Source organism: Cynocephalus volans, chromosome 2 (genome assembly GCF_027409185.1).
Source record: "Cynocephalus volans isolate mCynVol1 chromosome 2, mCynVol1.pri, whole genome shotgun sequence".
Classification (NCBI taxonomy): domain Eukaryota; kingdom Metazoa; phylum Chordata; class Mammalia; order Dermoptera; family Cynocephalidae; genus Cynocephalus; species Cynocephalus volans.
The window spans coordinates 121563571-121577992 of record NC_084461.1 but is presented as its reverse complement, the minus strand read 5'-3'; the positions used below and the strand labels follow the sequence as shown (position 1 = coordinate 121577992).

The 14422-nt window shown below is 36.9% G+C and overlaps 1 protein-coding gene across 1 annotated transcript; it reads right to left on the bottom strand.

Annotated features, from left to right (window-relative positions):
• Positions 1-12946: 12946 nt before the first annotated feature.
• LOC134370584 (neuropeptide Y receptor type 6-like) lies at positions 12947-14069 on the bottom strand. The gene is given in 2 exon segments (XM_063087638.1): positions 12947-13834; positions 13836-14069. Coding segments are annotated over 2 exon segments (1122 nt in total).
• Between the last annotated feature and the right edge of the window lie 353 nt (positions 14070-14422).

Genomic DNA, 14422 nt, shown 5'->3' with positions numbered 1-14422 from the left:
CTTGTTGTATCAACTTCAAATAATTGTGGTTGTTATATCTTCTTCCCCCCCCCCCCGGTTTGTGTGTGTGTGTGTGTATGTGTGTGTGTGAATTTATATATTAATTTTTAGCTCCCTCCAATAAGTGAGAACATGTGGTATTTCTCTGTGCCTGACTTGTTTCACTTAATATAATTCTCTCAAGGTCCATCCATGTTGGTGACCCAGAGGAATGGAAATCATCAAGTCGAAGGTATACCTGTTTCCCAATGTTCATCGCAGCACTCTTTACAAGCCAAGAGTTGGAACCAGCCCAAATGCCCATCATCAGATGAGTGGATACGGAAAATGTGGTACATCTACACAATGGAATACTACTCAGCTATAAAAACGAATGAAATACAGCATACTTATTTCTACTTTCATCCATGTTGTAGCCTGTACCAGTAGTTCATTTATTTTTATTATTGTGTAGTGTTCCATTATAAAAATATACCATAGTTTTTTTATTCATTCACCTGTTTATGGACATTGGGTTATTTCTGATTTTTTCTGGGTTTTGGCTATTACACATAAAGCTGCTATGAGCATTCATGTACAAGTCTTTGGATGGGCATATGCTTTTATTTCTATTAAGTGAGCATCTAGGAATAGGATGGCTAGGTAATATGGTAGTTGTATATTTAGTTTTTTAAGAAAATGCCTAATAGTTTTCTAAATGGTTGTAGCATTTTAGATCCCACCAGCAGCTTACGAGGGTTCGATTCATGCACATCCTCCCTAACTTTTGGTATGTGTCAGTTTTTAAAATTTTAGCCATTCTAATAGATGTGTAGTAGTTAGTATCTTGTGGTTTTAATTTAGATTTCCCTAATGACTATTGTTGAGTCTTTTCATGTGCTTACTTGCCATCTGTATATCTTCTTTAGTGAAGTGTCTGTTCAGATTTTTTTGCCCATTTAAAACATTGGGTTATTTGCTTTCTTATTATTACATTTTGACAGTTCTTTATATATTTTGGACACAGTCTTATATCATATAAATGCTTTGCAAACATTTTCTCCCAGTTTGGATTGTATTTTCATTCTCTTAACAGTGTTTTTTAAGAGCATAAATTTTACATTCTGATGAAACCTAATTTATCAATTTTTTCTTTAAAGGACCATGCTTTTGGTGTTGTATCTAAGATATCTTTTTGTAACCCAAAGTCATAATTGTTTTTCCCTGTGTTTTCTTCTGTAAGTTTTATAGTTTTAAATTTTACATTTAGGTCTGTGATCCATTTGAGTTTTTACGTGGTGTGGTATGAGGTATGAATAAAAGTTCTTTTTTTAAATATATGTATATGCAATTGTTCCAGCCATTTGTTGAAGAATACATTATGTATAGTTTTTCAGAAAATAAATTCTATTAAATCAAAGATTGTTAGAGCTTAAAGTGATCATAGAGGTCACTTAGCCCATATCCTTTCATTGTACAGATAAGAAAATGGGCTTAGAGAAGTGAAGTGACTTGTCCAAGGTCACATAGCTAGTTAGTGTTAGAGGTAGGCGTAGAACCCTGGTCTTCTGATTCTCAGTCCATCAGTAAACTAGCTAATTTAGTTGTCTTTTTATTTTGCCCTTTCAAGTACTATGTTTTGAGTACAGTCATCCCTCTGTATCTGCAGGGGATTCGTCCTAGGACAAGTTGTACAGGTTGAGCATCCGTAAACTGAATATCTGAAATCCAGAATGTTTCAAAATCTGAAACTTTTTGAGTGATGACATGACACACAAAGAAAGTGCTCACTGGAGCATTTGGATTTCAGATTTTTGGATTAGGGATGCTCAACCAGTATGTATTCTGCAAATATTCCAAAATCTGAAAAAATTCAAAATCTGAAACACTTTTGGTCACAAGCATTTTGGATAAGGGATACTCACTCAACCTGTATTATTTTTATTGTAGTATTTATATTAAAACTTTTTTTGAATATTTTTGAACTGTGGTTCATAGAATCCATGGATGAAGAACCCATGGAGATGGAAGGCCAACCATATTATCATTCTGCTGTTTTTTTAGAAGAGAAAACTGAGGCCTAAGAGAGAACCATCACTTCAGAGGCCATATTGTGGAGTCCATCACCTCTCAGACCTCATCCTCTATTATTCTTCCCTCATTCACTATGCTTCAGTCTCCTTGCTGTTCCTTAAATCCACCAGGCACACTCCTGCCTCAGGGTCCATGCACTTGCTCTACGCTCTTCCTAGACTTTTTCCTCAGCCATCTTCATGTCTTGCTTTCTTACCTCCTTCAGGTCTTTGCTCAAATGTCACCTCAGTGAAACCTTCCCCAGCCACACATTTAAAATCGCAACCCCTTTCTCTAACAATCTACATCCTTCTTCCCTGTTACTACTTCTTCTGTAGTCACATTGTAAAACCAGGTCCCATAGGGTGAGAAAAGATTATCCGTTAGAAAGTTACCAAGGCCATGGCTGAGTGAAGGTGGAGAGTCTTTTTCTACATGATCAGGGTTGAGGAATGATGCTGAAAGCAGCTTGAAATCATCTGTTTTGTCTTCCTTCATCTTTAAGAACTTAGAACTCTCCACAGATTTTTAGCCTAACTTTTTGATCTGTGGCTTGGGTCCAACCTTTGTAAATTTACAGAACAACCTCTTCAGGGCTTATGTACATGTTAGAGATTTAAATATTGCTACCATTTCTTGAATTCCTTCTGTGTGCCAGGCACAAATTTTCAATCCTCACAACAGTCCTGCAAGGCAGGAATTATTATCTCTGTTATGTACATAAGAACTCAATGGTCAAAAATGTTAAACAAGCTTGCCTTACCTCACGTAAAGTAAGTGCTAGGGCCAAGATTCAAACCTAGGCCTGGATGGCTCAAAACCTGAGCTTTTCTACCTGTTTTGAGAATGTGTTTCCACTTTCCTGTCCTTCTGTCCCCATGGAAAAAACATCATAAGGTAGCACTGGAGCATAGGGGTGAATAGGGAAGAATATTCCGATGCCATCTCTACATCTCTTTCAGAAAGGAAGACCACAGGAATTCCCTTCCATAGATAGCAGAACTGAGGCACAGAGGGGTTAAGTGATGTGCTTAGGGCTGCAAAATAAGTCCATGGAAGAGTTGGAATGAGAGTCCCAGGACTTCTGAGTTCCAGGGACATTGATAGTCTCTGTCTCACCAACCCCAGAGACAATTTTATTGTAGATATGATTGTATGAGCAAGTGGATGCTCCTTGTGTCCTCTCAGAAAGATGAGTAAGCATATGAGATCTATGAGCTGTTTCCTACTAGTTGCTCTATAGAGGAATTGAGGTCCCTTCACACAATACTGTAGGTTAGATTCACTGAATTACTGACTTATAAGCCGTATCCAAGGCTCATTCCAACAAGCTAGATGTCCAGCATTTTCATTAGACTCTAAAATCAGATTTAACATCTGCTTCTGAGAGCTCCTGGCTGAAGCTCTTCCAGGAGCAACTCTGAAATCCTAGTTTCTTACTTCTCTCAATTCCCTGAAATCAGAGTCAGGGGGCATTTTTCAGAAGACACATGGGTGAGGAGGGACTTTGTTTGAAAATGTTCATGAAATGTTCCATGGTTATGGCAGGCATAATTTAGCTTATATGTGTCTCTCTAAAGGTCAGTGATGCTAATGCTGAAGTTCCTCATCAGTTTGGGGAGGCTATGAGCATGCTTATTCTGTGTAGTAAGATGAATGGGTACCATCTGGACACCTATTCCCCTGGAAGATTTTCATCTGAACATACTGGCAGAGCTTAATGGTATAGCAGATAACAGACAGAGCTGTTGGGTAGGACCAGTCAGGAATGCTGGGTTTCAGTTGCAGCTTTGCAAATTTACCGATTCGTATTGCTTTCTCAGTGATCTTGTACCCGCTTGGTTTTCCTCAGGGATCTAGGAATTAGATTCTGATGAAAAGTCATAGTCCCACTCTGCCTTTTTCTAAATACTTGACCATGTTGTAACTGTCTAAATTACTGATGTCCCCCCTTGAAACAGTGCATTCCTCAAGAGAAGGGACCTAGTCTTATTGTTCTCTTCATCCCCAGTGTCTAGCAGAGAATTTGGCAGGTACTCAGTAAATGATGTTTGAATGATGAATGAAAGAGGATGAGGTCTGAAGCGGGACAAATCAGGATTTACCGCTGTAAATCAGGCAACCTGCTGAGCTATTTCCTCATTTGTAAACTGGGATAACGTTACCTACCTTCGAGTGTTTTCAGGAGTGAGTGAGAGTTAGTGAATAGAGGGACAAGATGAGTGATGTCCCTTTGGACTCCATGATTCAGTGACACAGCTTGGAACACAGAATCACAGATGTGCAAAGCAGCTAAGGGAAAAACTAGCCCCGTCTCTGCCTGGCTTAGTCCTAATTATTCTTTGTGTCTCAATTTAAAAATTATTTCTTCCAGGAAGTTTCCCTTATTTACTTCCTGTTCTCTTTTTTCCAAGTCTGGATTAGTTCCTCCTGCTAAGTGCCTTCATACTATTGTATTTTCTCTGTCATAGCACTTGTCACAATTTACTTTTTTTTTTTTTTTTTTTAAGTATCATCTCTGATAGACTGTAAACTCTACAAGGGCAGGGATTATGTCAATCTTGCTCATTGTTGTATTACGCTTATAGTTGATGCTTATTAAGTATTTATTGCTTGGTTGAATGGCTGGCTGGATGAATTTTGCAGATGAGGAAATTGAAGCTTAGGAAGGGTAAGTGATTTGCCCAAAGCCCAAGCTAGACTCCACATCTCTTTTCTCCTTTTACTACAGCTGCCTCATGGACAGGCACTTTGGATTCTTAGTTTTGTTTTCTTTAATCTTTTTTCTCCTCTATTAAAAAAAATACAACTAATTCATGTTCCTAGTAGAGTGTTTAGAAAATACAGAGAAGTAAATAGACAAAAATAAAGAGAAGAATGGAGCTTAGAGGGCAAGATGCAAAAACAATAAGAAAATCTTATAGCTAAGAAATAAAAGATTCATTATCTTAAAAATACTAGAAATAAGACAGTTGATTTTCCAATTAAAATTATGAAAGACAATAGAATAATACCTTTAAAGTAATGAAATAAATAACTGCCAACTTATAATTCTGTATCCAGTGAAAATATTCTATAAAGGTAAAATAAAAACACACTCATTTTCAGACAAAGAAGTTGTTTGTTGACCTCTGCTAGACAATATGACAAGAACAATAAAAGGCGTAAGTATAGGAAAGGAATATAAAACTGTCATTATTCATAAATGACATGACTATGTCCACAGAAAATTCAAAAGAAACTACAGGTAAATCATTAGAATTAGTAAGTGAATTTAGCAAGAACACAGAATACAAAGTAAACATAAAAATTACTGATATTTTCATATACCAGCCACAAATAATTAGAAAACAAAAAATATTTATTGAGTTTTAGCTTAAAAAAAAAGAAAGCAAGATGGAACAAAGAAGAAAGAAATAAAGATAGGTTGCCCAAAAGTCCTATCACCTGGGAATAACATTTAACGTTTTGACATATTTCCTTTCTGACATTTTCCTAGGTGCTATGCATATGTGTGTGCATGCACATTAAAATATTTGTTTTTGTTTTTAAGTTGAGAAACTTCATAAAAAATAGAAAGGTGTATAACTTGAATCATCAGGAGACAGGGCTATCTGGTGACAGTGTCTAGGAGTCAGGTACCCTCCTGCTGTAAAAAAGCAGAAGGCATCTTCTGGGATGCCTGGATGCAGAAAATGGCCTCCAACTCAATAACTCAATAACTTTTGCTTTTAGGCTTTATTTTCCCTTATTAGAGAAGAAAAACTTGGCTCAGTGAAAAGGATAGAGTTCTGCCCTGCATTGGCCTTTTAAAGAGAGTCTGGTTTGTCTAATAGAGTCATAATGAGGCCCATTCTCCTGGAGGCTGGTTGCCCTGGAATGCCTTCCATTTCTAAAAGCTGTTTGCTCCTGTCAGTGAAGTTAATTAGAAATTAATCCATTTCCTCCAGATTTTCAAATTTGTTGGCGTATAGTTGTTTATAGTAGTCTCGAATGACTCCTTGTATTTCAGATGAATCAGTTGTAATATCGCCTTTTTCATTTCTAATTTTTGTTATTTGAGTCTTCTCTCTTCTTTTTTTTTGTTAGCCATGCTAATGGTTTGTCAATTTTATTTATCTTTTCAAAAAACCAACTTTTTGATTCGTTGATCTTTTGAATTGTTTTTTGGTTTTCAATTTCATTTAGTTCTGCTCTGATCTTAATGATTTCTTTCCGTCTGCTAACTTTAGGTTTGGATTGTTCTTGTTTTTCTAGTTCTTTAAGGTGAAATGTTAGGTTGTTCACTTGCCAACTTTCCATTCTTCTGAGGTGAGCATTTAATGCAATAAATTTCCCCCTTAATACTGCTTTTGCAGTATCCCACAGGTTTTGGTATGATGTATCATTGTTTTCATTAGTTTCAATAAATTTTTTGATTTCCCACTTGATTTCTTCTTGGACCCATATGTCTTTAAGTAGAATGCTGTTTAATTTCCATGTGTTTGTATAGTTTCCAGAGTTTCGTTTGTTATTAATTTCTAGTTTTAATCCATTGTGGTCTGAGAAGATACATGGGATAATTCCAATTTTTTTGAATTTATTGAGACTTGATTTGTGACCTAATATGTGATCTATCCTGGAGAATGATCCATGTGCTGAGATAGATCTACCATACGACCCAGCTATCCCACTGTTGGGAATATACCCAGAGGAATGGAAATCATCAAGTCAAAGGTATACCTGTTCCCCAATGTTCATCGTAGCACTCTTTACAATAGCCAAGAGTTGGAACCAGCCCAAATGTCCATCATCAGATGAGTGGATACGGAAAATGTGGTACATCTACACAATGGAATACTACTCAGCTATAAAAACGAATGAAATACTGCCATTTGCAACAACATGGATGGACCTTGAGAGAATTATATTAAGTGAAACAAGTCAGGCACAGAAAGAGAAATACCACATGTTCTCACTTATTGGTGGGAGTTAAAAATTAATATATAAATTCACACACACACACACACACACACACACACACACACACACACACACACACACACACACACACACAAAACCGGGGGTGGGGAGAAGATATAACAACCACAATTACTTGAAGTTGATACGACAAGCAAACAGAAAGGACATTGTTGGGGGGGAGGGGGGGAGGGAGAAGGGAGGGAGGTTTTGGTGATGGGGAGCAATAATCAGCCAGAATGTATATCGAGAAAATAAAATTTAAAATAAATAAATAAATAAATAAATAAATAAATAAATAAATAAATAAATTTAAAAAAATAAATAAAAAATAAAAGGCAAAAAAAAAAAAAAAAAAAAAGAAATTAATAGAGCATTTTCTTCCAGTCCCAGGACCTTCCCAGTTAGCAGACTTTTATTGGCACAATTCTTATTTACAAAGAACATGAGCCATAAAAGTCCACCTTGCCCTCGAGCCTCCCTGTGACCAAGGTGTGTTTTTGTTTGTCCTCCTGCCAATGCAAATTTTCTGAGCTCTTATATTTCAGTGGAAGTTTGGCATTCTGCTTCTTCAGATACTGAATCTAAGGAGTATAGGCCCCACTTACTATTTAAATGCACCACTTTCAAGCAAAGATTTGTTATCCCCAGATATTATTCTACATCTACAGTTTATAAGTATTTATTGAGCCCGCCACTTTGTTCCAGATGCTGTGCTTGGCACTGGAGCCACTACGGTGAATAAGACACAAGTCTGTGCCTTCAAGAAACTTATGTCTTGTGGGTGAGGCACACATGTAAACAGGTCTTCATGGTAGTACATGGTAGGTATACATAAGGTACTATGGGAGCAGTGGCTAGGGAATCCTAATAGTTCTGGGTAATTAGAGAAGATTATTGAGAAATGTTTAAGCAGAATCCTTAAGGACTGAAGATCTCGTGGCTTACTGACATTACTGTAATCTCTGTGGATTATGTCTTTATGCTCTAATTGGATAATTAATAAAATATAGGTTTGAAAACATCCAGGCATTCAGTAATTAAGTAATTACTGCCTAACTTATTTTTTTAAGAAATAACTTTTTAAATCTGTATGTATTAATGCTTTTCTTTTCCTAGTCCTATCTTAAACATTCTGGGGGGCAGTGGGGAGGCTGGTATAGAAGGAATAAGAGATGTAGGACAAGGTCTCAGAAAATTCTCAGTCTTGCTGAGAAGAACAGATTTATTTACCCACAACAGAGAATAGGAAACAGTCAATGACCAGATGCAAGATGGATGTGTTTCTGTCACCAGCACCACATATGTTTTCCCTTCCCCATCAGGGGAACCACCATCTAAGCCTCAACCAGGAGTTTGATTTGGGCACAGAAACAGGAGAAGGAGACCTTCCTAGCCCTCCATAGCCCACTGGAAATATTCATCTTCTCTTCTTTCATTGTTCATTGCATGAGCACTTCTATTGCATGGGTGCCTTCAGGGAGGATTTTAGGAATTCCTGGACATATGAGTCTTGAAATACTCACAACAAACACCCCCCCCCCCCCCAGGATGCTCCCTCTCTCTTTCCCAGTGTATTCTCATGTATAGTTATAAAGATAAATTGTGTCCTCCTTTAATATTAACTCTGCCTTCAGTTACTTTTAACTCTCTTTTAGGCAGCTTTTAACCTAGCCCAAAGGAAAGCCTTCAGAATGCTTGTACGCTGTTGGTGGTTATTGCGGATTGAATTATGTCCCTCCAAAACTCATTGAAGCTTGAATTGTGTCCCCCAAGTTTTATGTATTAGAAGTTTAGCCCCCTCTGTGACTGTTAAGAAAGTGGGAAATCCTCTTATGGTAATTGAAAGGTGGAGCTTTGAAGAGGTGATTGGGTTGTAGGACCATGCAGTAGTGAACGGATTAAAAATGGTGGTCAGGGGCATGGTTCTGAGGGCTTTAAAAGAAGAGAGTCTGTCTTGCTCTCTCTCTGCTCTCTCTGCTTCCACCATCGTGTAATGTGAGACCCCTGGGTCACTGTTGCCACCACCAGATGGGCTTTGGACTTCCCAGCCTCAGAAATCATAAGCGATAAATTTTGTTTTTCTTGTAAATCACCCAGTTCCATGTATTTTGTTATAAACAACAGAAACATACTAATACAGGGGGAATGCAAATTAGTACAGCCATTATGGAAAACACTATGGAAGTTACTCAAAAAATTATAAGTAGAACTACTATATGATTCAGTAATCCCACTACTGGATATATATCCAAAGGAATTGAAATCAGTATGTTGAAAAGATGTTTGTACTCCCATGTTCACTTCAGCATTATTCACAACAGTCAAGATGTGGAATCAACCTATACGTATATACACACACACAAGGGAATACTATTCAGCCTTAAAAAAGAAGGAAATCCTGTCATTTGTAACAACATGGATGATCCTGGAGGACATCATGCTAAGTGAAATAAGCCAGGCACAGAAAGACAAACGCTGCATGATCTCAATTATATGTAGAATCTAAAAAAGTTGAACTCACTTAAGCAGAGAATAGAATGGTAGTTACCAAGAGCTTGGGGAGGACTGGAGGAATTGGGGAGATTTTGGTCAAAGGATTCAAAATGTCAGTTAGACAGGAGGAATAAATTTAAGAGATCTATTGTGCATCATGGTGACTGTAGTTAATAACAATGTATTTCATTCTTGAAAATTGCAAAGAGAAGGACTGGCCAGTTAACTCAGTTGGTTAGAGCTCATCCTTATAACACCAAAGTCACAGGTTTGGATCCCCATCGTGGCCAGATGCCAAAAATAGATAAAATTGCTAAGAGAGTGAGAGTAGATCTTAAATGTTCACACACAGAAAATGATAATCATGTGAGATGATGGATATGTTAATTAGCTTAATATAACTGTTTCAAAATGTATACATATATCAAAATATGAACACAGCAAATATATACAGTTTTTATTTGTTACGTAAACTCTAATAAAAAACATAAACTAAAAAAAAAGAAGGAATGCCTTCAAAACTAAGACATTGAATTACCTCTCTGGTATATTTTAGGCTTTAAAAGCTTCAACTGGATTATAAAGTCTTTAAAGCTGTCTTATACTTTTTCTGTACCTAATACAGTGCTAAATACATAGTAAGGGCTTAATATATTTTTCTTGATTTATTATTCTACAAAAATCAAAGCTTATATGAAGAGAGATTGACCCTTTTAATTAGGCTGATGAACTATGATGTTCATTTTCAGCACCTTCTTTGAGTTGAGGCCTCATGTATGTTGCCTCATCAAGTTTCTTATACCTTTTTAAGAATATCACAAATTCCATTGCAGAAAAATATGCATTATATGCATTTAAACCACATTTGAGTATCCTTTATTCTGAATAATTTATGTTGTTGATTCTTTTTCTTTGAAATTGTCTGGGTATTACTGCTGGAGATATTTTAGGAATAGGCAGAGAGAAAACTTAGGGGACTTGTTTCAAGGAAGTTTTGGCATTTTCTAATTCACCTCTGGTTCACTGGACAGACACATTCAGAATAATTTACTAATTTTTTGAGTATAGATAAACACTTATTCCTTCCTCTAATAGTCTTCTTTTCTAGAAACTTTTAAAGATGTGAGAAATTTCTCTCAATCCAAAATGATTTGAAGTCAGGGGATTGAAGATTTTTTGAGTACTGGCTAGAAGAATCTGTTTCCAGGGCTATCCGGCAAACGTCATGATGTTTCAGTTTCACATTCCTAAAAGAGAGAATATAGGACCATCTGGCAACTGGGGAGAGGCAGATGAGAAGATGAGGCCTTATTTCATTCACCAGGTGGCTCAACGGTAGACCAAGTTGGTGTGGACCATCTAAAATACTGCAAAAAGAGGCTGATTTTCCTGAAATCTTTCCATGTTTCTTCTCATATATGAGTGTTGTCTCTGCTGGGCCCCCACAACACTTGATTTATATTTCTGTTATATCTTCTTAGGTAGTTACTTACAAACCTGTGTTCTCCTGTCTGTCAGAATGTAAGTCCCTTAAAGGTAAAGGCATGCATTCAAAAAATACACTTAATTTACTACTACTTTGAGGTAAAAATAAATAAAAGACTATTATTGATAGTTATACCATTAGTGACTTTTGTTTTATTAGCACTCAAAAAAAAGTTGAAAAGAAAAAACAAAACAGCTTTATAGAAGGAAATCACTCTTACCATGGAGCCAGAAAAGACCCCATAATATTTAGTTATTTATTGGAGATCTCTTCTGAATGCTCAGGGTGGGAGTCAGGATTAGAGGAGACTGGATATAATGTGTTTGAGTGAGGGGAGGGAGCAGCATTAGAGTTGGATGCCCTTTCCTACTTTCAGTGGTTTGATCAGAATCATTTTAGTAATAGAAACTAGAATCGATACTTCTTTACCAAGTAAGTAAAATATCATGTTAAATCAATTTTAGGACTAATCACTATCAGAAGAGATAGAAAATGTACCTAGGGAGACTGACTGCTTCCTGGGCTAAGGGGCTGCAGTCTTGTACCTTTAGGGTTCTAAATCGGACACCATTGAAGTGGGTTTTTAGATAAGAGTATTTGCAGCTGTGAGACTGTTACCTTTTATTTTACTTGGGTGTCCTACAGTGCTTTTTGTTATTCATTTATCCCAAAATGTTATATAAGAAAGTAGAAATCCCAAAGAGAATGAAAAGAGAGAGATAGAGGGAGGAAGGAGAGAGAGATTTTTCAGGAGGGGAAAACATGAAGGCTAATGTGCAAGAAAAAAAAAAATGCAATAGAAAAAAGTCACAATATTCAGAGAAACATTACCTTTTGTTCAAAAGCAAATATAGTTACATTTTTAATATACAAATAAGCTGCAGTTCAGATTTAATGGGTAAAAGAGGTTTATCCAAGGAAACGATAGAGCAAGTAATGTTTTACTAAAAGTCACTGATCTAATGGCTATTTGAACAGAAGCTTAATAGTTTTTTTTAAAACAATCTAGCTAATTCCCCTATGTAAGTGACTCTGTGGGGGTAAGGGATCTTTTAAAAATGTTTGTCATAGATATATGAGAAGTTTTTAACAAATCTGGAACTGATGAAGTCCCACACACCCAATGATAGAGTCATAATGACTCCTACATAATATAAATAATTAATTAGAAATAAAAAAGCCATTTTTTAATAAAGCTCTATCTACATTGGCCATTAATAAGCTAGTGTAAATGATTTCTAGCATAATTGGAGTGCTAAAGAATTTGTGGCCAGTTCTAGTAATGCTGTTAGAGCATTGTTAATGAAGAAAATGTGCTGTTATAAACTGCAGAATCTGATTCAGGCATGTGAATTAATCATAATTATAATACTTAGTTTAATGTTAAATGTTTAACAGTTATGACTTATAACTTATAAACTTAGTTTATTAACAAATTAATAAATTATGATGGGGGACTTTCTTAGTTGGCTAATTAATTGAAGTTATATTGTTGAAAGTTACAGTTTCCATATCTGAAAGTGAAATTCCTTTAATGCTAAGGAGGTATAGCATAGTTTTTAGTAGGCATATCATTACTAATAACTTTTGTGGATATTCCACTGAATAACAGGATCAGAAAACTTTGTTCCCCAGCCATTACTGCTGCTCACTGCTCTGCTTTCTCACTCCCATTCTCTACCACAAATGATGGCAACTAGGTTGTTTGAGTTATTAGAGTTATTCACCTAAGAAAAGAGAAAAGGGGTGGTGTGTATCTTTTGATGTATTTGTGTGTGTTGTAGAGTGTGTTGGATGGATATATGAGACAGACAGGCTTAGACTACAGCAAAACTGGGCATAAAGTTGCTATTTTTTGGTACTGTCTTCTTCTTTCTGCATCTTGTCCTATTCCCAGTCATTACCTTTCCATCTTCCGTTGAAGAAGGGCTTTAGCATTAAGTGTATCAATTTTTATGTATCTGTTGGGATATGAGCCAATCTTAAAGAGTCCTTGGATTCATCTGTGTGCATAGTGGAGATGGCAGTATTTTCATATCTTTATTGAGTTGGAAAACAACAGCAGTAGTGAATAAGCATTACCAGGTCCTTCTGGAACTTTTTGTTGAGAAAGCCATAAAAGAGAGGGTTTATACATGTAGAAACCATAGCAACCAAGTGGCAAACTACAAATATCAGGTCATGGTGGCAGCTCATCAGCACCTCATGATACCAGTCAAAGATAACATTGAAGATGTTCAAGGGCAGCCAGCAGGCTCCAAAGGTCACCACAATGGAAATCAACATTGTGTTAATCCTCTTGTCCTCACTGAGCCAGCTCTCATTTTTCCTCTGCCTGTCTACGTTTCCATTTCTCCTGCGGAGGCAGATAACAATCTTCAGGTGGCAGATGAGGATGAAGCCCAGAGGGACAAAATACTGGAGCATAAACAGGGAGGTGGTAAAGAAGAGCTGGTTCATTTTGGAGGGCCAGTTCTCTACACAAGCCACCCGGTGAGCATTGAAATCAGTGGGGAGAGAGAGGTTGCGGAAGGGCTCATCAGTGAGGTGGTAGGACAGGAAGAAGGAAATAGACAACAGAAGAGAAAATAACCAAATCAGTGTGATGCTCCAGTAGGCATGAGATACACTGGGCTTCCAGCCACAGGGGTTTACAATCAGCTGAGATCTTTTAACAGCAATTAAAACAAGTGAGAATATGGACATGGAGATGGAGACACTCTGCACATAGGAGGTGAGTTTGCACATGGTATCCCCAAATATCCAGTTGTCCATCAGAGTGTAGATGACAGTAAAAGGGATGCACATGACACACTCCAAGATGTCAGAGAGAGAGAGAGAGATTGGCAATCAGTATGTTGGTAACATTCAGAGCTTCTCTCTGCTTCTTAAAGATGATGATTATGAGAGAGAGGTTTCCAAAAAGGCCCACGATTAAAACCACAGTATAGGCTATGAATAATAGGAGTAAGACTAGAGGAGGGGGTTGACAGGACTCAAAGTAGAAAAATACAGAGTTGTTGTTCTTTGCACTGGTTTTATTAGATGCTGCTGGGTGGTTTGGAGAAACTTCCATTGTGTCACACAATATTTATTGTAAGAAGAGATTTTCTAACCCTGCTTATGTTACATATAGGTGGAAATTTTGGCTGTCAGTTCTTGGGAAGCAATTTGCTCTGAGGCTTACAGTGAGTGATTAGTAGGGTTTAATCTTCTCTGATCTCTGTGTTTGATGGAAAAACATGGATGACTTGAGCACATTCTTGAGACCCTAAAAAAATTAAACAGAACCCAGAAAATTAATTCTTAACCCAATTCTTAACAATTAATTCTTAACACTGTGTATGATTCTATAGGTGGGACAATGTCCCTGTGAGTACATAGACAAATATCCAGAGAATCTGTCTGTATCCTTACCCTCCCCTCATC